The sequence below is a fragment of the Ceratotherium simum genome, chromosome 13, assembly GCF_057802395.1.
Source record: "Ceratotherium simum simum isolate JZ-2026a chromosome 13, ASM5780239v1, whole genome shotgun sequence".
In the NCBI taxonomy this organism is placed as follows: Eukaryota; Metazoa; Chordata; class Mammalia; order Perissodactyla; family Rhinocerotidae; genus Ceratotherium; species Ceratotherium simum.
This window is the reverse complement of record NC_141912.1, coordinates 36,035,441-36,056,898: the sequence shown is the minus strand read 5'-3', so window position 1 is coordinate 36,056,898 and position 21,458 is coordinate 36,035,441. Positions and strand designations below refer to the sequence as shown.

Here is a 21,458-nt window from a genome sequence, read left to right as displayed (position 1 = left end):
AGTTCATTTATATGAAATTTTATAAAAGGGAAATCTAATCTACCGGGACAGAAAGCAGATCAGTGGTTGCTTGAACCCAGGTGTGGGGGAGGGGTGGAATGTAAAGGGACACAAAGGAATTTTTCTAGGTGATGGAAATGTTCGTATATCATAATTAGTGATTACATGACTGTATATAGTTGTCAAAACTCATGGACTTGTACACTTGGTGAATTTTCTTGGATGTAAATTATACCTCAATAAAGTTAATTTTTAAAATGGGCAAGACTGAACTACAATGTGTAGAGATGCACACGTGAGTGATAACACTCCATGGAAGTGAATACTATGAGTCAGGGTGGTGGGCACTGTTGGAGGGAGCCAGGGGCTGCACCTGGGATGGGGCATGGAGGGGCTTCTAGGGGGGAGGAGGGAAGGCACGGCAAAGTTCTAGTTCTTAATATGGGTGGTGGTTACAAGGGCATTTGCCTTATAAAAATTCACTAAGCTATACCTTTATTTTCTGTTGTTTCCTGTGTCTGGTTTTATTTTATAATGAAAGGGTAAAAAATACATTTAAAAAATTTAAAGTAATACTAATAACTAACATTTCTTGAGCACTTGCCATGAGCAAGGCACAGCCCCAAACACATCACTTGTATGAACTCTTTTAATCCTCTCCACAACTCCACAAGGTTGGTTCTGTTGTTATTTCCAGTAAAGAGATGAGGAAACCGAGGCATCAAGAGGCTAAGAGACTGGCCAAGGCCCCACAGCTACAAAGTGGCAGAGCCAAGGTTTGCAGCAGGCCGCATATAACAGCTCCCGAGTCTGTGCTCTCAACTGCAGAGGTAAAGAGGCTCTGATGGGGGATGGGAGAGGAAACTCTCCAGAGGGGATGTGGCTACCTTGCTCATCCTGGTGGACTGGGCTGAGGAAGAGGCTCAGTAACAAGAGGATATTGAGGTAGGAGTTTCAAAACCAAAATGCACCACATGCTTCATTCATTTCCTTGAGAAATCTTTACTGAGCCCCTCCTGTGTGCCAGGCACCGTCCCAGGCTGCTGGGGCCCCAGCCGTGAGCACTGCAGGCAGAAATCTCTGCCCCCGTAGAGCCCACATTCCAAACCCTCCCATGCGTCAGTTTTTCCAGCTGTAAGATGGGTACTCAAAGATGTAGTTAGGCAGTCGAAAAGAAAACAAGGAAGTATGAGAAATGCTCAGAGGTTTACGGTGACAATGGATGAACCGGACCTTGACAGCAACGTGGATCATCTCTGCAGCAGCATCAAGAGCAGGACGTGATGCAGCAGATCCAACAGGCTGTAAACATATAGCATTCCCTGAACTCGGTCTGCTGTTTTTGCCTCATTATCAAATAATTCAGGAAAGTAATCACAGCAGCTCCAGGCAGCCGAGGTCAGAGGAGCTGCCCCAAACAATGACAGGCAGAGAGGGGGCAGTCACTGAGGGAGAGGTTGTCCACGGCATGGTTGTCCAAGTGGAGGGATGGTCAGGCTCCATTTAGAGGAGAAATCACACCCTCAGCCCCATGGCGCCAGATGTGGGTGACTTGTCTATGTGAGTGTGTACGTGTCTGGGAATGTATCAGCAGCCATCTACCTACATAGCACAAACTCATATATGCCATGGGAGCTGTAAATGAAAATTCGCAGCACAGATGGCTCTTTTGAGGAGGATTCTTCTGGAGTGGGAAGAGGTAACACGCCACAGGATTAGAAAGCTATTCTAGACGTGGTGCAGGGAGATGTGGGGAAAGGTGAGCATGTCTGGTTTACTGTTGGTACAGCCAGTGCATCACCGTACCTGGGCCATGAAAGCGTGCCCTCCATCCTGCTCCCGGAGCCTCAGCAATAGAGGCCACCGTGCTGGCCATGTGGGCACTGCTCCCCAGGTCTCCTCCGTTCCTGCTGTGACACAGGGGATTTTATTAAAGGCTCTGGAACCTCACATGGAAAGGAATTGCCACTAGAAAATCTTTGTGAGCCATAGTTGACTCATTTCCAACCTGAAGGGACTCCTTGGGACCTAGACCCTGACTTCCGTCTTTAGCCGTAGCCCTCAGGAGTTTACAGATTCCTCAAAGTCGCTGGTTCTCAATGTTGGCTGCTTTAGGAACTGCTGCTGCCTGATACCCATGTCCACCAGAAGACGTGTATAAGAACATTCTTAGCAGCTTCATTTATGATTGCCAAACACTGGAAACAGCTCAGATGTCCATCAACTGGTAAATGGATGAACAAATTGTGGTATGTCTATATAATGGAATGCCACTCAGCAACAGAAAGTAACCAACCACTGATGCCTATAACATGGATTCTCACAGACCTAATGACGGAGAGGGTGGGTAGCCAGACACAAATACGCACTGTGGTGACATGAGCCAGAATAGCGTGTACCTGGGAGTGGGGGTGGGGGCAGTGACTGGAAAGGGAGACTTCAGGTGTATTGGTCATATTCTCTCTCTTGATCTAGATGGTTGTTAACAAGGATTTACACACCCACCCATAAAAATACATTGTTATAACCTTAAGATTTGTGCACTTTACTATATTGTATATTAAACATCAAGAAAAATTAAAAAATAAGATACTAACGCCTGCATCCATCCCCAAGTGTCTGACTTCATCAGTCTTGGGTGTGGCCTGGGTGAACGGATTTTTTTTTTTTTTTTTTTTTTTAAAGATTTTATTTATTCAGTTTTTTCCCCCCAAAGCCCCAGTAGATAGTTGTATGTCATAGGTTCACATCCTTCTAGTTGCTGTACGTGGGACCCGGCCTCACGTTGGACGGAGAAGTGGTGCCTCGGGGCGCTCCCGGGATCCGAACCCGGGCCGCCAGCATCAGAGCGCGCGCACTTAACCGCCAAGCCACGGAGCCGGCCCATGGGTGAACGGATTTTTAAAAGTCTCTCAAGGGATTCTGATTGGCAGCAGGGATGAGACCAAACCCTGGGAAAGCCTGCGCCCCTCCTCTCACTGCTCTGAATTCTGGGCTCTGGCTCCCTGCCCTTGACCTTGGCCTCAGCGGGAAGACCCAGCTGCAGAGGGGCAGCCTAAGGCAGCCGGAAGCCTGCGGCTCTGCAGTCAGAGTCCAGTCCCATCACTTCTTACCTCTGTAACCTTGAGCAAGAAACATCTATTTCTCTAAGCCTCAGTTTTCGTTTTTTGAATTTTTTTGTGTCTTCAACACATGGCAGGTGATATACCCATATCTCATGCACAACGTAGGGTGGGAGTGGTAAAACCGGGGTTGGTCTTTATAAAGGTAATCTCTTTGAAACATCCATCTGATCCTGTCACTACCACTTGAAACCTCTCCGTAGCTTTTCACTGCACTTTGAATAAAATCCTAACTCCTGCCTGAGGCCGGTGCCTGCCTGGGTTCGCCTTGTTCACCACGTCCTAGCTACACTGGCTGCCTTTCCGTTCAAGCGCTCCTCTGAAGCAGGGCCTTTCACAGGAATTGTTCCTCCAGCCTGTTCTCAACCCCAGCCTGACTCCTCCGAAGATTCGAAATGTCACCTCCTCACTCCCCGTTACTCTCTGTCACCGCACCCTGATCATTTTCTCCATAGCTCCCAGCACATAACAGGGATATTTGTTGCTTGGCGTGGGACCCCTGTGTGTTCCTGCCCCCATTCTTGCCCCACCACCTGGCCCAGTGCCAGGTGCTCAGTGCCTAACTGCTGAATGGAATTCAGTGAATTCAAGGATGCGCTGTCACCAGAGAAGTCTCGTGTAGCGTCAGAGGGTATTATTATTCGTCCTCCTTCCTTACTCAACAACCTCTAGTCTCTTCCGCTCTCCCTGCGGTTGCTGTTTAGTCCTGAAACATTTATTAAGTAGACCTAACATGTGTGAGACATCGTGCTAACTGCGGGTGGGAACGCTGAGAGAGGAGAGAGGCACAGTCCCTGCCTGTAAGAAGGCTCCACCCAGGGACGGCAACACCCACAGGAGTACCACCCAGGGGTGAGCTGGGAGGTGCTATGGTCCCTCCTCATCCTCTTCTCACTCCACATCGTCTCTAGGTGATCTCAGATGCTCACTGGGTTTTAGACGATTCCCTTACCTAATCTAACCCCACTCTCTCCTACAGGACAAATTCTGAGCTCTTTATCTAAAATAATACTGGGTATTTTCACCAGTGTGTCTCATAGTCACAAATGCAACAAAATCTAAAACGGAATTCATCTCTCATAAACAATTTAGTGGTATTTCAGGTACATAGAAGCATAGCCTATTGAGGAAATGATGTTAAGATACTGGATAACCCTTTGGAGGGAAAAATTTTACATCAGAAAACATTCCAGGAAGATAAAAGATTTAAACATAAAAAATTAAGTCACATAAAGACTTTAAATATTTTTGCAAGTGAACTGGGGAGTCACTGGAGGGGGAGTTGTAAGCAGGGGAGTGACATGGTCTGATGTAGCAGAATCACTCTAGCTTCTGTAAGGGAAGAGACCAGGGCGACTCTATTTCAGTAGACTGCATTCCAGTGTTGCTGCTGGGAAGTGAGCACCTGTCTTTTCCTGCTGGCTCCTTTTAAGATCTTCTCTTTGTCTTTGATGTTCTGCAACTTCATTACAATATGTTGAGGTGTGGATCTGTTTTTATTTATCCAACTTGGGATTTGATGAGCTCAATGAATCTGCAGTGTGTCATCTTCCAATAATTCTGGAAAATATTCTGACAGTATCACTTTCCCACATTCTCTATTATTTCCTTATGAGACTCCACCCAGACATAGATTAGACTCTTTTACTCGATCCTTCAGACCTCTTATCCTTTCTTTCAAACATTCCATCTGTTTTAATCTCTGAACAGCATTGTGAATACTTTTTTCACTTCTTTTTCCATTTCACTAATTTTTCTCTTCAAGTGTGTCAGATCTATTGTTTATTCTTTTTTTAATTAAATTTTAAATTTCAATCATTTTAGCTTTCATTTCTAAAAGTTTTATTGCATTTTTTCAAATCTGCTTGACCAGTTCTTACATTATGTTGTTCCTTGTCCATATGTTCAAGCTTCTTTTTAAGAAAAATTTCTGTAAACATGTTATGAATACTTATTTTTTTAAGTTATGGTAAAATATACATAACGTAAAATTTACTATCTTAACCATTTTTAAGTGTACAGTTCAGTAGTGTTAAGTAATGCACATTGTTGTGAAACCAACCTCCAGAACTCTTTCCATCTTGCGAAACTTGATGAATACTTATTTTTAAACAATGAAATCACAAAAATACTTGAAGAAACTATAGGTGAATATTTATATAATCTTGAGATGTGCAGCGACTTTTTAAGCATTGTACTGAAGTCTGAAACCATAAAGATTTGAATATAAAGAAATGTGAAACTTCTACTTTAACACCATGCAAATCAAGACAAACGGAAAACTGGAGAAATTCTGGAAAAATATGTGACAAAGGTTGAATAGCTTTAATATGTAAAGAGTGACTTCAAATGAAAAGAAAAATCTCAAAAGGCAAATAGGTAATGGAAATGAACAGTTTGTGAAAGAAGGAACACAAATGCCTAAAAAGAAAAATATTTAACCAAAGAAGTAATCAAGAAAAGCGTATTAAAAGAGCAATGAGATTAATATTTCATATCAGACTGACAAAAATTAATAAGAATGATATTATGCAATATCAGCAAGGTTCATAGAGAAGTGAGCCTTATTAATAACTGCTGACTAGAATGGAATTGATAATACCTTCCTAGAAGTCAGCAGAGCATGTGTCAAAAACCTAAAAATGTGGGCTTTGTTACTTAACAATTACACCTTCAGGAATTCATCCTAAGGAAAATATTGGACAAGGGTGCAGAGATGTGTGTGGCATTGTTACTTAACATAGTGAAAGATTTTAAAAATATATACCCAATCATAGAGTGTTAAACTATCCATCAGTGGACTACTACGTAGTCATTACAATTGAAGGTATTAATCAACACGAAGAGAGATTACTAACGTATCGGTAAGCGAAAAAAATAGGTTACCAAACACATCATACATAACACACATACAAACCATCACATTTTTGTTAAAAAATATATTTGTTTGGCTGTATATGAGTTCGGAAGAATATATGCCAAAATCTTAATAGCGATTACCTTTGGTTGACGGGATTCTGTTTTTATTTATTATTATTAATTATTATTATTATTACTATTATTTTGTCTGTACATTCTCTCTTCTCCCGCTCGAAGAGCATGTATTACTCGCACAGTAATACATGTAAGGTATCGGCAGGAAAAAAAGAAAATAAAGTAGCGTGTTCCCAAAGGGACGCGCAAGCATAACAGTGACCATTCATTAACAAAGCACGCAGGCTCAGAAGCTCCCCGCGGCGGTTTCCACGTGCGGGCGTCCCAAAGGCGATCAGGGCTCGCGGCCGCCGAGAGCCGCCACTCCCTCAGGCACCGCCGAGGCCACCCCAGGCGGCGCGCAGGTCCTGGCGGGGGGCGGAGCACGCCAGCCCGGAAGAGACGCCGCGCCGCGCATGCCCCTTCCTTTCCAGCTCCGGCTCCGGACGCAGAAGCCGCCGCGGTGAGTTCTGCTGGAGCTCGGGTTCCATCGCCCCCCATCCCGGCCATTCCACCCCCGTAGTCAACGCGCCTCCCCGGGTTCGGGGTGGGGGGGGCCCGCACTCGCTCCCCGCACGCCCATTTCTGAGCAGTGAGAGGGGCCGGGGGCGCACTTCGGGTGTAGTGGGGCGCTGGTAGACGAAGATTGGCGTCCCGATGGCAGAGGGCGGAGGAGGGGAGGATGAGGCCCTTGCGTCGCGGGGACTGGGCGGGCGAGGAGACTGCCCCGCTTGCACGCCTTTCCTCCGGGGCAGAACCCCACACCCGGGCTGCCTCCTTCCTGGCGCTCCGGTTTGGGGGAAGAGTAGTAGGAGGTCAGGGTGCGAAGGCCTTAGCCCTTTGGTTTGGGGTCAGCGGCCTGTCATGAATCGAAGACGTCCCTGGGCCCTCCCTGCGTGCCTGGAAGTACAGCCGCGCCGTCCGCAGTGGGCGCAGTTGCTGGTGGTCCCCCAGTACTCCGAGAACGCGGGGTCTGCGCCGCTTTGTGGTGCTGCAAGTCTGGAGCGACACGGGTCCCCACCCGGTTGTGTTTTAGCGTCCTGGCAGCGTTTTTCTGGTCTGAAGTGTTTCCGGGGGTGGAGGAGGGAGCTGGTAACTGGAGGGTTTCCGTTTTGCGGAGTTTGAATTCCTCCTTCCTGCACGTTTTCTATGGTGCGTTTGAGATTTCAGCCCACTGAGCAGTGATTTCGTGGGGTCGTTGTGGGGTCATGAGCTTGGTTCCAGGTCACCTTGCTCAGAAGTGCCCTTGATGATCGATTTCTCCTTGCAGATGTTGATGCCCAAGAAGAACCGGATTGCCATTTATGAACTCCTTTTTAAGGAGGGAGTGATGGTGGCCAAGAAGGATGTCCACATGCCTAAACACCCCGAGCTGGCGGACAAGAACGTGCCCAACCTTCACGTCATGAAGGCCATGCAGGTAGCCGGGGGGCTGCTGCAGTGGGGTGCACATGGAGGGATTGTCCACTGGTGTTCAAGGCAGATTCCAAGGAGAGGTCAGGACAGGAGAGCTGCTTGCTGCCCTGAAGGGCTGTGAGGTAGATACACCGTGAGACTTGTCTCCTTGCAGTTTAGCTTCCCTTTGCGTTACCTTTCTAGCCTCAAGCCTCTGGTTATGCCTTAACAGTAGCTTCCTGTCTTACAGTCGCTCAAATCCCGAGGCTATGTGAAAGAACAGTTTGCCTGGAGACATTTCTACTGGTACCTTACCAACGAAGGTATCCAGTATCTCCGTGATTACCTCCACCTGCCCCCTGAGATCGTGCCTGCCACCCTGCGCCGCAGCCGTCCTGAGACTGGCAGGCCACGGCCCAAAGGTATGGTGCCCAGATAAATGCCTCCAAGGACCTGCTCTGAAGCTGCTCTTTCTGGGGGGAGGGGTATATGTGAAACAGTGGGTTTTTTGTTTGTGTGTGGAACAGAAGTGGTCTTATAAATACACACTTGGGGTCAGCTTTAGAGGCACTCTTGGCATGCAGGACCTTGGGTCAAGTCCTGGGACCTTTGTCCCCTGGCGTGGAACTGAACTCAGGTCTTCAGGCCATCTTGGGAGATGGTGTTAAACACAAAATATTAGTCTGTGCCCGGACACATGTGGTAGAGCACTGAGTAACTTTTCCAGGAGAGGGAGGTTGTGCTTGTCCCAAGAAGTCTGGAGCAAAGCTGTTTACCACATGTGAAAGAAATGAAGGGTTTTATAGTTTCTTGGCAATGGGAGCAAAAATAATTAAAAATCAAATAGGGCAGAAGGAGTGTATATGTTCATGATGTGAAAGGATGTGACTCTGTGTGAGGGAATTATTTTCTGACTGGAGATCATTGCTGGCTTGCAGTTGCACTTTCTCAAGGTTATGGTTCCCTTTCCTTAGGTTCTGAAAACACTTGTCACAGGAATTTTGTAGGAGGAGCAGTTTGTGGGCTGGGGTGATGAGATGCAAAGATTCCTAAAAACAAGTTCCCCTGGGCAGAGACTTCATGGAGCTCAGGAATCTGTTTTTTATGAAAGCTCCCTGGGGGTTCTGATGATTAGATGGGATTATGTATCTTTAGAGCAAAGGTCCTCCACTGTGTCTTGGAATCACTTGGTGGGAGGGGGGTGGGGGGAGACTCCAGTTGTCTGTCTGTGCCCCCACAGGTGCTGATTTAGTTGGCCAAGGGGCGGGGGCTGGCATTTATTGTAACGACTCACCACAGGTTCAATCTTACTCCTTTTACTTAAAAAAAAAAAGTCCGTATTCTAATCCTATGGACTCTAGGTAAGTACCAGAGAAAATACTAGATTAAAGTTCCAGTGTTTATGAGGTTTTTAAGGCAGCTTTTAAAAATTTGTGTCTCAGTATATATCCTGTAGCCTAGCAAGGTATGTGGAGAAGCCCAGGGGGAACTAAAAGATTCTTGGTAGCCTCTGTGTTTATATACTTACTGTTGGAGGTGGGGCTTTCAGCTTATGATGCCTCCTTTCCCATTTGCACAGGAAGTTTTCCGCTTCAGAGATGAGTCAAGTTCAAAATTTTGGCTATTCAGATGTTTGTAGGAATGGCTGGATTTCTTAATTTGCCAAGTAATTGGAAAATATACACTTATGTTAGGAAATAAAATAGAAGAAAGCAATCTTTTTGCAGACGTGTGGCATTTTAATTAAGATATGAGTTTTCCTGGGGCTGTGGGGAGCCAAAAAGTCAACAATGACAAGTTTATAGCTGCCAGTTCATGGTGTAGGAGTTCTGTCCCCATTAACCCAGCACAACTAAGTTGTTGCCCAGTGAGAATAGAAGAGTGATTCCAATTTTCCTGGCCTGAAGGGAACAGAGTTCCCACATTGCCCTGTGATCACAGTATGGTTTAATTTGTGCAGGTCTGGAGGGAGAGCGACCTGCAAGACTCACACGAGGGGAAGCCGACAGAGACACCTACAGACGAAGTGCTGTGCCCCGTGAGTAATGCGTCATCTGTGTATCGGGGTGTTGGGGTAGAATCTCAGGGTTCTGTCAGCCTGGCTGGGGCTCAGGCCTCAAAGATGCCCAGGTGACCAGGAAAGATCATTGGTTTCACTGTCCAGATCCTCTCCAGCTGGAGTCCTTTGTGCTTCTTGCCTTATGCGGGGATTTGATGGGTGGGGATTAGAAGGAAAGCCCTCTGAGCTGGGGGGACAGAAGACTTTTGTTGAAGACCTTTAATTAGAGCAAAACTGAAAACTTTCAGGAAAGCAACGTGCTTTTTTGTGTGTGTATGTGGTTTTGTTGCTGTGTTGTAAGCTCCTTGAGGGCAGGGCCCACTCAAATTTCATTTGTTGTCTTCTTATTGCAAAGATAGTGCAAAATCTTGTTTTTAAGTGGCAGGCGTTTGCATTGACATGGAACAGCAGGTGTTTGTTCATTTAACAAATATATATTGAGTGCCTGTGGTGTGCCAGGTACTGTTCTAGGAGCTGGGGAGCCAGTAGTGTACGTAACAGACGAGAGGCCCTTCTCTCATTGAACTTCCATTTCATTAGTGTAGGTGACAGATAAGCAAAAATAAGTGTATAATCACAGGGAAAAATTAAATGGGGGGTGTGTGTTGCAATTTTCAGTCGAGTTTTAAGGGAAAGTCTTGCAGAAGTGGGATTTAAGCAAACACCTGAAGGAGGGGAGGGGAGCCAGCCAGTGGTGTCTAGAGGAAGAGCATTCCAGGCAGAGGTCTTGTGAGGAAGGTATCGGGCTTGTCTAAATAACAGCAGATGAGTCAGAGATAAGGATGTAGGTCTCAGCTCTGTGGACCATGGTAGGACTTGGGGTTTTATTTTTGAGTAAGATGGGGGGGCCGTTGCTAGTGTTTTTGCAGAGGCATGATAGGATTCACCTTGTTTTTAGAGTCACTCTGTCTTTGTTGCAGAAGCAGTTAATTGTGATATAAAAGCAAGGTTCAAAGGGAATTTTTACTACCTTCTACCACTCTTGCCTCCCTCTCGTCGTGGTTCCTGATTCTTCATATGTGAGATAGAAGTGAGCACTTAACATGAATTCCTTGCAGGATAGTAGTAAGAATGAATTCCTCCAGCACACAGGCTCTCGATTCAGAGAAAGTTAGTGGTTGCTCTTATTAGAAGTCACACCACATAGGATCAGTTAGAGAATAGTTCTCCAGAGGATATAATATTTGGGCCTGAGCTTCAGGGGTCCCTAAGTTGAAGGGGGTGGTGAGCATTTCAGGCAAGAGATCGTCATGAACAAAGGTGCAGAAATGGGGGGAAGACTTGGTGGTGTGCTGGTCAGAAGGGCAGAGTGTGAGCAGACGGGAGCCTTTGGTGAGTGTGATCTGAAATGGGCCAAAAGGAGGCCCCGATTTGAACAAGATTTACTGAAACCATAGCCGCTGTTGGCCCTGCCACCTCCCCCCCACCCCCCCATGAACTGTAAAATTTTCTGGTGGCCACACTTAAATCAAATGGAAACAGTTTACATGAATATTAATTTTTTAAACCCTAATATATTTTAAAATGTTATTTTAACATGTAATCTGTACAAACAGTAATGAGATATTTTGTGATTTCTTAATTCCTGAAATCTGATTTGTATTTTGCACACATCTCAATTTGGGCTAGTGGCTGCCAAACAGGACAGGGCAGTGCTAGGTCTTTCATCTTGTTTTCTTCTTTCCCGTTATCATAATAAAATTGGTTTTTGCTTCTGTGGTCCTTGATTCCTTTACCTCTTAGTTCTTCCTTTATTGAGCTCCTTCTTTAAGCTAGGTGCCAGTCTGAAGCATGTGGTAGGAAGTGAGGGTCCTCTGGAGCCATATAGGAAGGGCACATAATCCAGGCTTTGTGGTCAAGGCAGCCTTCCTGGAGGAGGTGATAGTTTGGGCTGTGGGTTTTGAAGGATGCCTTAAGGAAGGCTGCCTCAGGAGAGAGAGGGGGCCAAGGTGGCTCAGAAGGTGTCTTCCGCCACTGAGTGTAATTTACTTGTACTTCATGGGGTACATTTGTTGATGTGGCTTTTCCTCCAAGACTGGGGCAGGTGACTTGTCTTCCCTTGTTCTGCAGTAGATCAGATCATATGATGAATCTAAGTTGATATTTCTCATTCCAGCTGGTGCTGACAAGAAAGCCGAGGCTGGGGCTGGGTCAGCAACCGAATTCCAGTTTGTGAGTATCTTCCCCTCATCCCCCTCACTTTCCATAAGCAGTCACTGTTCTGGCCTCAGCCTTGTGGGTCTGCAGGTTCTAGGGATGCAGTATAGTGTGGGTCCTACCACCCATGCCCTCCCCCCAAAAAAACCCCACAAATTCCAAATAAGTGTTTACATTAAGACACAGTGTACAAACTTTTGTAAATATGTAACTTACTGAAATGAGTCTCAAATCCATACTACATGTGGCATAGTGGTATTTTCTGTTTCATTAATGATGCTCATAACCCCATTAATTAGTTTCGTGAATGAGAACTTGAGGTTGAGAATTGAACTTGGAGATTGAATGGGCTCTAGAACTGAGATGGTGTGGAATCAAATCATCCATCTCCTTAGGATGGTGTGATCTTGGGCAGGTTCCCCTCTGTGCCTCAGTTTTGTCATCTGTAAATAGAGGTGATGATTGTAGCCATCTCAAGGTAATTGTGAGATTACTTAATCCAGGCAGAGTGCTCGGCACAGGGGCTGGCACATCCCTCTTGGGGGTAACAGCTGGCCACTGGCAGGTCTTCACAGCACAGAGTTGTTCTCTGAGGTCTCATTTGTGAAAAGGAGATGTGTGTGGCAGACACAAGATCGTGTCTTGTGCTAGGTGCTTCTGTGTGTGTGAGTATATACAAACACACTCCTGAGTGGGTATCCATATTCCCATTTCACAGATGAGGAAACGGCCCAGGAGGTGAATGTGGCCCATAGCCAGTAAGAGGCAGGGCTGGGATTTATGGCCTGGCTTCTCCGAACCCTTACATTTGGGGCCTCTCCAGTGATAACAAGGCCTGCCGCCCGGCGTACCACTAATGCTGCTATCCTTTCTCTTGCAGAGAGGCGGATTTGGGCGTGGACGTGGTCAGCCACCTCAGTAAAGTTGGAGGAGGTTGCTTTGTGTTGAATAAACCTGTAGCTAGAAAAAATTAATCTTGTGTGTCCTGTTTTGTTTGCATTATGTATCCTGAACGGGAGTGGTTTAAGGATCAGAAGGTATGTGGGGAAGACTGGATTGGTTTTATAATTTTATTTATTTATTTTTCCCCCAAAGCCCCAGTAGATAGTTGTATGTCATAGTTACACATCCTGCTAGTTGCTGTATGTGGGACGCGGCCTCAGCATGGCCGGAGAAGCGGTGCGTCGGTGCGCACCCGGGATCCAAACCCGAGCCGCCAGCAGCGGAGCGCTCACACTTAACCACTAAGCCACGGGGCCGGCCCTGGATTGGTTTTAGAGCTGTCCTTATCCAGGGTGACATCATTTGTTGGTAGAGCTGCAGTACTGGGCTTTGACAAGAGCGCTCTTTGCTCTAGCAGACGCGTCCCTGCAGAGTCATGTCCAGTGTGGTCACCATTCTGGGTGGTGTTTGGAAAGCTGGGCATCTTCACCAGACCAACCATGCTGGCTCAGCCCTGGATGGTGGGCAGGTTGCTATTTTGCTGGTCCTGGAATACTAACCTCAACCTTCCAGGCTCCGGGCGTACAAGAATCAAGGGAGAAAATAATTAATTAAAAAATCTAGCCATCTGATGACTCCTGGGATTTTTGTCTTTACATAATCAGAATAAATACTGGGTACTTGGAGCTCTTGCCTTGCAAAGGGGAAATGCATTGTCCATTTTTCCTGGAACCTTTGTAAGTGGTGACCCAGCGTATGACATGAGTAAATGGACAAGAGCAGTGTTGAGAGTATAGGTGCCAGAGGGGTTTGAGGGGACCGTTTCTGCGGTCCTGCACCTCAAACACGGTACACCTGGCACAGGGGCCCTTGAAGGTGCAGCCCAGTGAGAGCTCAGGGGCACAAGCCTGCAGACGGGTTTGCTGAGTGAGATACTGACTTTGGCTGGCAGAGCCAACCATGGCTGTTGGCAGTTGCAGTCAATATGCACTTCTAAGCAGGGGTCAAAACATCAGGTACAGCTTTGGACCAACCAGAGACTCAGAGGAGGCACATCAAGGTAAGGTTTTTCAGCCACCAAAACTGGTAACTAATAGAAGTGAATCTTAAGGGGTGCAGGGACTTGGGAATCATATTTGTGGGGTACTGTGGGCCAAGCATTGTATTGAGATGGACAATAATTAGCCAAGTGAGGTTGATAACTGGTAAAAATCCTAACTTGCACAGGTGGTTGTGCTCTGGGGGCCACCTATTTCAGTCTCGGTAGGCAGTTGTAATTTAGACCACAAGGTGGCAGCTGACAGCAACTCCGAATGTGCCTGAAACTTCGTTCTGGGAGGTGAGCTTCACTTTGAACCACTAATAAGTAGAAGCTTGCTTTGGCAGAAAGAGGTAGTGTTTGGGGAAGCTGTTTCAGTGTAGCCTTGGCTGCCTTGCCAAAGACTGCTTTTTATCCAATTTTTCTGCTGGCTCGGGTGATGTCAAGTGGTTTGCCCGTGTTCACACGCCTTGTGATTGTTTAACCTGGATTCCACTGTGAAATCTTAGTAGCTCCCGGCCTTTCTGTTTCCTACCAAGGCCGGCGAGGGAGCGGATGGGTTTCCCCTCTAGCCTTGGTGATTTTCTGGCCCCAGAACATCGCTTTTCAGCTAGATCTCTGCCAGCGCTTTCCCTCGTGATTTAAATTAGTTCCAGAATGTATTCTCCAAGATCACCCATGGGCTCTGGGAAAATCTGAGGAATCTACAGGGTCGAGTCAGAGCCTGTGGATAAAAACATGCAGATGGAGGGGGCCTCTTGCTGCCTGCCACCCACCTGCCCGCACGGTGGTAGATTGAATGGCCCCTGCCAATCGATAATTATTGATTAGCTGTTCAGGGATCAGTGCTGATAAGTGCTCTGGGAAACAGAAGGCTCGAAATTTGCCTTCAAGGACCTCGCAGTCTAGTTAGGAAAACAAAACCAAAGCTATACGTTGAGGACCACAATGCCAGTACTATATAAGTGGTACATCGTTGTGTCTGGGCTGAACTCAAGTGCAGGGCAGGGGAGGTGAATGAAGGCTGAAGTGACCCAGAGGTGGGTTTGTGGAGCGGGGGAGGGGTGAGACCAGTCAGGGCATCTTGAAGAGGTTTTTTATGTCAGATGGTGTCAGGTCATGAAACTGGTGTCAAAAATTAAGGTTTTTTTGAATAAAGCCGGGAAAAATGATTCTTTGCTATTACAAGTGCCTGAGAAGGTCACTTGGGGTGGGTGAGTTACAAGGGGCAGGGAGAGGCCCACCTGGGCATCTGTATGGGCACATCCATCACGGGGCAGAAGCTGTGGAGAAGTTTTGGCCCATGTTACAGGGTTGGTTTCCAGATGCACGGCTCACCAACTAATCCCCACTCCCACTACTACCACCAAAAAAGGCTCCGGAGGATTTGTAAAGGGATTTTGGAAGCTGACAGCTGAAGATACATTTTCCTAATTTAACACAGACTTCTCAGTATGGACACACATCCCCTTTCCCTGAAAAATATAGTCCTCTTACAGGGAGTGCAATAGCAGCTTTAAGTCTCTGTGACTCCTTTGAAGCCCTACTTCTGTTTTGATTAAATTAAACAAACCTTTAGGAGCAGCTACCATATGCATATGTTGGGCTCTAGGAGACAAAGACGTTTGAGAAGGATACATTCTCTAGCCCTGAAGACATGAGGACTAGAACACTCCTTACCTGGCATGGGCCTCCAGCAGGGCCATGTGGGCCCTTCATGGCTAGGAATTTCCCATCCCTACTCCAGAAGCCAGGCCTGCTAAGTGAGAACTAAAAGACAGGCCCACCTGTGCCCAAACTGTTCTCCAAGGTTTGGGAAGGCAGCTGGTAGCCCCACAGCCATGAGGGGTCTTGGGCTCCTCCTACCACTCCTGCTTTAATGCTGAGCCCTGAGAATGGGTTTATCAGTCCTTTTGCTTCTTAGACCTGGGAGAAATGAGATGGCAGAGAAGAGTCTTGCTGATCGCATTAATTAGGACAATTGTTTCAAAGGCCACAGAAGAGGGAGACCCTGGTTTAATCACTCTATGTCCTGGGACAAAGTTTGCCTACGTTTGCAGTGAGTGTAAAGTGCTCTTGGCTCTCAGAGTTGGGATCAGGGACATAGTTGAGAGACTGCCTTCTTTGGTTAAGCTTTCAGGATAAGGACTCGGTTTTAGGATGCTATGGGAGGACACTGGTGGTCTACTGGCAAGTAGGTGACTAGGCCGGCGGTGGGGGCTGAAGTGTAACACATCCTCCTGCCTCAACCCGCCCTCCTTTACCTTGCCTCCGGCTGCCGTTAACTTCCCCAGAACCAGTGCAATCCCCTCCTAAGAGGTTCCCTGCCTCTAGCTTTGCGCTGCTTTCAAACACTCTCCATGCCCCAGCCAAGGTTATTTTTCGGAAATACAAATGTGAACAAGGTATTCCCCAGCTTGAAATCCTTGAAAAGCTCTGTGTTGCCCTCTAGAGCCTTCTAGAATCTACATGAATGCCAGACTCCTTGCATGGCCTAACAGATCCATCACAACTTCGCATCTGCCTACCAAAACAACGCTCCAAATTCCAGAATCCAGCTAAACCAGCTCACGCTCTTTCTCAGCTTCAGGCTTTTTTGCATGCAGTGTTCTGGGAAGCTCTCCCAACCCCACCCACTCGGGGCTCTTACTCATTCTTCATTATTGAGATGAAATATCACCTCTAAGAAGCCTTTCCTGACAGAACCCACCCCTACTTCCAAGTCAGGTTAGGCATCCCTCCTGCTAGTGCCCGCAGCATCTCTCAGCTCCAGCAGGCTGAGTTGGAACTGCTTGAACCCTTGTCCATTTGCTCTCTGACACTGAGCCTCACTCTGGGGGCCTAGTTCAGTGCTTCACATGAAAGAGCTCCTTCGTAATTGTTAGCTGCAAAAATGGTGTCCCTAAGGAGTTGTCTCTGAGATGCTGTCCCCTTATGGGAGACGAATACTTGTGAAAAAAAAAAATCTCTGCAGGCCTATACTGGGAATGCAAAAGTGACTGAGACACATCCTTACCATGGAGGTCCTGTCCGAGTTAGGGAAGGCAGACCTAGAAACATACACTAAGTGGCCTACTGGCTGTGGCTGGAGTTTTATTGGTGTCTTGTGGGGAGGAGGGGAGCAAATATTATCCAGGGGAAGGCCACTAGGTCTTCTGTGAATCTTATAGTATGGACTAAAGACTTGAATCTTACAATTTGGACTAAAATAGCATGAGATAGTAATGGTGGCTGGCCCAGGTTGTGCCCACGGAGTAATTGGAGAAGGCTGGGTTTCCTTGGCCAAGTCTAGGGGTTTGTATTATTTTTATTCTTTTATGTATTTTTTCAGTTTTATTGAGGTATAGATGAAATATAATAAAGTGCATATATTTAGCATGTACAATCTGATAAATTTTTACATATGTATATGCCCATGAAATCAAGATAATGAACATATCCATCACTCCAGAAGTTTCCTTCTGTTGGTTTGTAATCCCTTGCCTCTATCTCCAGGCAAATACTTTCTGTCAGTATAGATCTGCTTTCTGTCAGTATAGATTAGTTTGTATTTTCTAGAGTTTCATAAAAATGGAATTATACAATATGCACTCTTTTAGAGTCGGGCTTCTTTTACTTAGCATCATTATTTTGAGATTCATCAGTGTTGTTGCATGTATCAATAGTTCCTTTTTATTGCTAAATAGTATTCCATTATATGGATATACCACAGTTTTTCTGTCCGTTTACCTGTTGGTGTGCATTTGCGTTGTTTCCAGTTTTTGGCTATTTGACTAATGCTGCTATGAACATTCATATACAATTTTTGTGTGGACATATATTTTCAGTTCTCTTGCTTATCTACCTAGGAATGGAATTGCTGGGTCATATGTTAACTCTATGGTTAACATTTTGAGGCACTGTTTTCCAAATTGGCTGTACCATTTTACATTTCCCACTGGCAGTGCATGAGTTTCAATTGCGTCTCGTCTTCACTAGTACTTGGTCTGTTCAGTCTTTTTATTTTAGCCATTCTGATAGGTGTGAAGAGTTTGGGTTTTATCCTGTAGATGATTAGGAGCCAATTCACAGTATAAAGGTGAAGATTGACGTGACCAGGAGTGCTGGCTGCTGGACAAATAGTTGAACTCCCACTGCAGGAAATAGTAGACCGAATCTGGGTCTGCCCAGTGACCACACTGGGGCACTGAGTGGTCATGGGTAAACCACTTAGTCAATAGTGACCACAATACACATTCAGCCTGCTAACGGGAAAGGGAGGGGGGAAAATCCATCATTTGATTGCTCAGTTTTAGAAAGGGAAACTAGGACAGAATGAGGGCATTAAGGGGGAGAAATGAAAGGAATTGTTTAAAAAGTTACAGCCCATAGAAAGCCTGGAGCCCATTTATTTAAAAGTGCTTCATTGGAAGCCCGTGATAAATGCATGGCACAAATCCAAAAGAACAGTCACTTGAAAAATAAGCCTTGCATGGTTTACTGACATATCAAAGAGACCATTGTGAGGAAAAGGGCATCTTTAAAAATAAATAAATATTAAATGGGAGAGGATACCCAAGCTGAGGGAATAAGGAGACCTTAAAACAGAGCAAAATTTGCAAAAGCTAAGAATCGAATGGCATTAAAAAATTCTGAAGAGTACCAGCAAGAAAGGTCAAAGTAAATAGTTCTAGTTTATTTAAGTGCCTGAAAAGCAGAAGGTCAGTTTGAGAATCTAGGAGCATCAGTTCATTAATGTGCAATAAGTGTCCCGGGGGGATGAACAGTCAGCTGACCCTGTGGCATCTTTTCCTCCATCACATGGAGATTTCCCCTTCCATTAAAATAAAAAAAGATTTTTATTATGAAAAATTTCCAACATATATAAGATAAACATAAGAGTATAGTAAACCACCACATACCCACCCTGAGCTGCAACAGTCATCGACATTCTGCCACTCTTGTTACATCAATCCCTACACCCACTCTCCTCTCACCCCTAACTCGATTATTTTTTTAAAGTCAGGTTTATTGAGGTATAATTTGCATGCATGAAAATTCACCCTTTTTAGGGGTACAGTTCTGAGTTTTGATAAACAGATATAGTTATGTATACTATATGGTCATGTTATCCTGTATTATCTGGGTGGGCCCGATGTAATCACAACATCCTTATAAGTGAGGAGGGAGGCTGGAGAGACGGAGAAAGGGATGTGATGAGGGAAGTAGAGGTCAAAGGGAAGGAGAGAAAGAGAGGTGACCAGGAGTGCTGGCTGCTTGGCAAATACTTGAACCTCCATTGCAGAAATAGTAGACTGAATTTGGGTCTGCACAGTGACCACACTGCCACAGCGAAGCTATGGATCCTTTCCATCACCCTAAATAGGTCCCCCCTGCTGCCCCTTTGTGGTCAACACCCTGGCAACCACTGTTGGTCTCTATAATTTTTCCTTTTCCAGAATATTAGGTAAATGGAACCATATGTATGTCCTCTTGTGTGAAGCCTCATACAGGGCTTCTTTTGCTCAGCATAGTGATTTGAGATTCATCCATGTTGTTGCGTGTATCAGTAATTTGTTCCTTTTTATTGCTGAGTAGTATTCCATTGTGTGGATGTACTACAGTTTGTTTATTCATTTTTATTTTTTTTATACAGGCATTTTTTGGTAAAATTGACTTTGAAACACGTAAATCTTAACTCCACCCTTTTGACGAATGGATACAACCATGTAACTCACACCCTATCAGGGGTGGCTCTAGACTTTGTAATTAAAATGTAATGAACATACAGTAAAATGCAGAGATCTTAGATATTCAGTACGAGTTTTGACAATTGCATACACCTGTATAACACTGCCCAAAACAAGAGATAAAACATTTTCATCCCCCAGAATGTTTTCTCCTGCACTTTTCTAGCCAATTCCTCTCCCAACTCCCCTATAATCACTATCAGATTTCTATCACCACAGATTAGTTTGGTCTGTATTTAGATTTTATATAAATGAAATTATGTAGTGTATACTTTTTTAAATAACTGGCTTTTTTCACTTAACATATGTTTTTGAGATTTATCTGTATTGTTGCATGTATCAGTAGTTTGTTTCATTTTATTGTTGAGTAGTATTCCACCACATGAATATACCACGATCTATCCATTCTCCTCTTGATGGACGTTTGTGCTACTTCCAGTTTGGGGCTATTATGAATAAGGCTGCCATAAACATTGTTGTACAAGTTTTTTGTGAAAATTTGTCTTCTTCACTTCTGTTGGGTAAATACCTAGGAGTGGAATTACTGAGTCATAAACTAGGCATGTTTTTAACTTAATAAGAATGTCCTGAATAGTTCTTCAGTATGGTTGTTTCATTGTACACCCACTCACACAACCATTGTATGAGTTTCAGTTGCTCCACATCCTAGCCAATATTTGCTGTTGTAAGTCTTTTTGATTTTACTCATTCTAGTGAGTGTGAAGTTGTATCTCATTTTTAGTTTTAATTTACAGTTACACAATAACTAATGATCTTAAGCACTTTTTTATGTGCTTTTTGGGCATTTTTATGTCTTATTTTGTGAAGTGTCTGCTCCATTATATTTTCCATTTTTAAAAATTGGAGTGTTTGTTGTTTTATTGTTGATTTGGGTAAATTTTAAAATATGTTTTGGATACTGGTCATCTGTTTTATATATAATATACATACTATAATATATAAAATATATATAAATTATATTAATAATATAAATTAAATTATAAATAAATTATATAATATATAAATATTATATATAAATTATATAATATATTATATATATGTGCTATATATATAGCAAATGTATTTTCCAGGCTTGTCTGTTCATTTTATTTTTTTGTGAGGCAGAACAGCCCTGAGCTAACATCCATGCCAATCCTCCTCTTTTTGCTGAGGAAGACTGGCCCTGGGCTAACATCTGTGCCCATCTTCCTCCACTTTATATGGGACGCTGCCACAGCATGGCCTGACAAGCAGTGTATAGGTGCGTGTCCGGGATCTGTACCCGGGTTGCCAGCAGCGGAGTGCGTGCACTTAACCGCTATGCCACGGGGTCGGCCCCTGTCTGTTCATTTTTTTGATGATGTTTTATGATGAGCAGACTATAACTTTGCTGAAATCCCATTAATCAAATTTTTCCTTTTACCGTTTGTGCTTTTGGTGGCCTCTAAGAAATTTTTGCCTACTCTGAGGTCATGAGATATTCTCCTATACTTTCTTCTGGAAGCTTTATGATTCTTGGTCTTACATTTAAGTCTATGATCGCCTCAAATTAATTTTTGTGTATGGAGTGATATAGAGGTCGAGGTTCTTTTTTTTTTTTCCTTTGCCAAGGAAGATTCGCCCTGAGTTAACATCTGTTGCCAGTCTTTCTCTTTTTTTTTTTTGCTTGAGGAAGATTAACGCTGAGCTACACTTGTACCAGTCTTCCTCTGTTTTGTACGTGGGTCACCACCACAGCATGGCTGACGAGCGGCGGAGGTCTGCGCTGGGGATCTGAACCCATGAACCCTGACCACCGAATTGGAGCATGCCGAACTTAACCACTATACCATGGGGCCAGCCCCCTCAAAGTTCATTTTTTAACCAACGTTTTATTATGAAAATATAGCCACTTACTGTAAAATTCTTTATTGAACACTTATATTCCCACCACCTAGATTCTACCCTTAATATTTTACTATACTTTATCACTTATCTATTCACTATCCATCCATATGTTCATCCGTATATCCATCCATCAGTACACCTTATTTTAAAATGAC

The 21,458-nt window shown here is 44.8% G+C and overlaps 1 protein-coding gene across 1 annotated transcript; it reads left to right on the top strand.

Annotated features, from left to right (window-relative positions):
- The first annotated feature begins 6,427 nt into the window (after positions 1–6,427).
- On the top strand, positions 6,428–12,680 carry RPS10 (ribosomal protein S10). Its single transcript, XM_004424251.3, has 6 exons — positions 6,428–6,558; positions 7,366–7,515; positions 7,741–7,912; positions 9,451–9,528; positions 11,666–11,721; positions 12,587–12,680. The coding sequence occupies exons 2-6, from the start codon at positions 7,366–7,368 to the stop codon at positions 12,626–12,628; spliced, it is 498 nt and encodes a 165-aa protein (XP_004424308.1). The 5' UTR covers positions 6,428–6,558; the 3' UTR covers positions 12,629–12,680.
- The last annotated feature ends 8,778 nt before the right edge of the window (positions 12,681–21,458 follow it).

Excerpts from the sequence above, each read along its gene's own strand:
- RPS10 (XM_004424251.3), top strand. The coding sequence starts at position 7,366 with ATGTTGATGCCCAAGAAGAACCGGATTGCCATTTATGAACTCCTTTTT. Across the intron at positions 7,516-7,740 it reads ACGTCATGAAGGCCATGCAG|TCGCTCAAATCCCGAGGCTA; the intron begins GTAGCCGGGGGG and ends CCTGTCTTACAG. Across the intron at positions 9,529-11,665 it reads CAGACGAAGTGCTGTGCCCC|CTGGTGCTGACAAGAAAGCC; the intron begins GTGAGTAATGCG and ends TTCTCATTCCAG.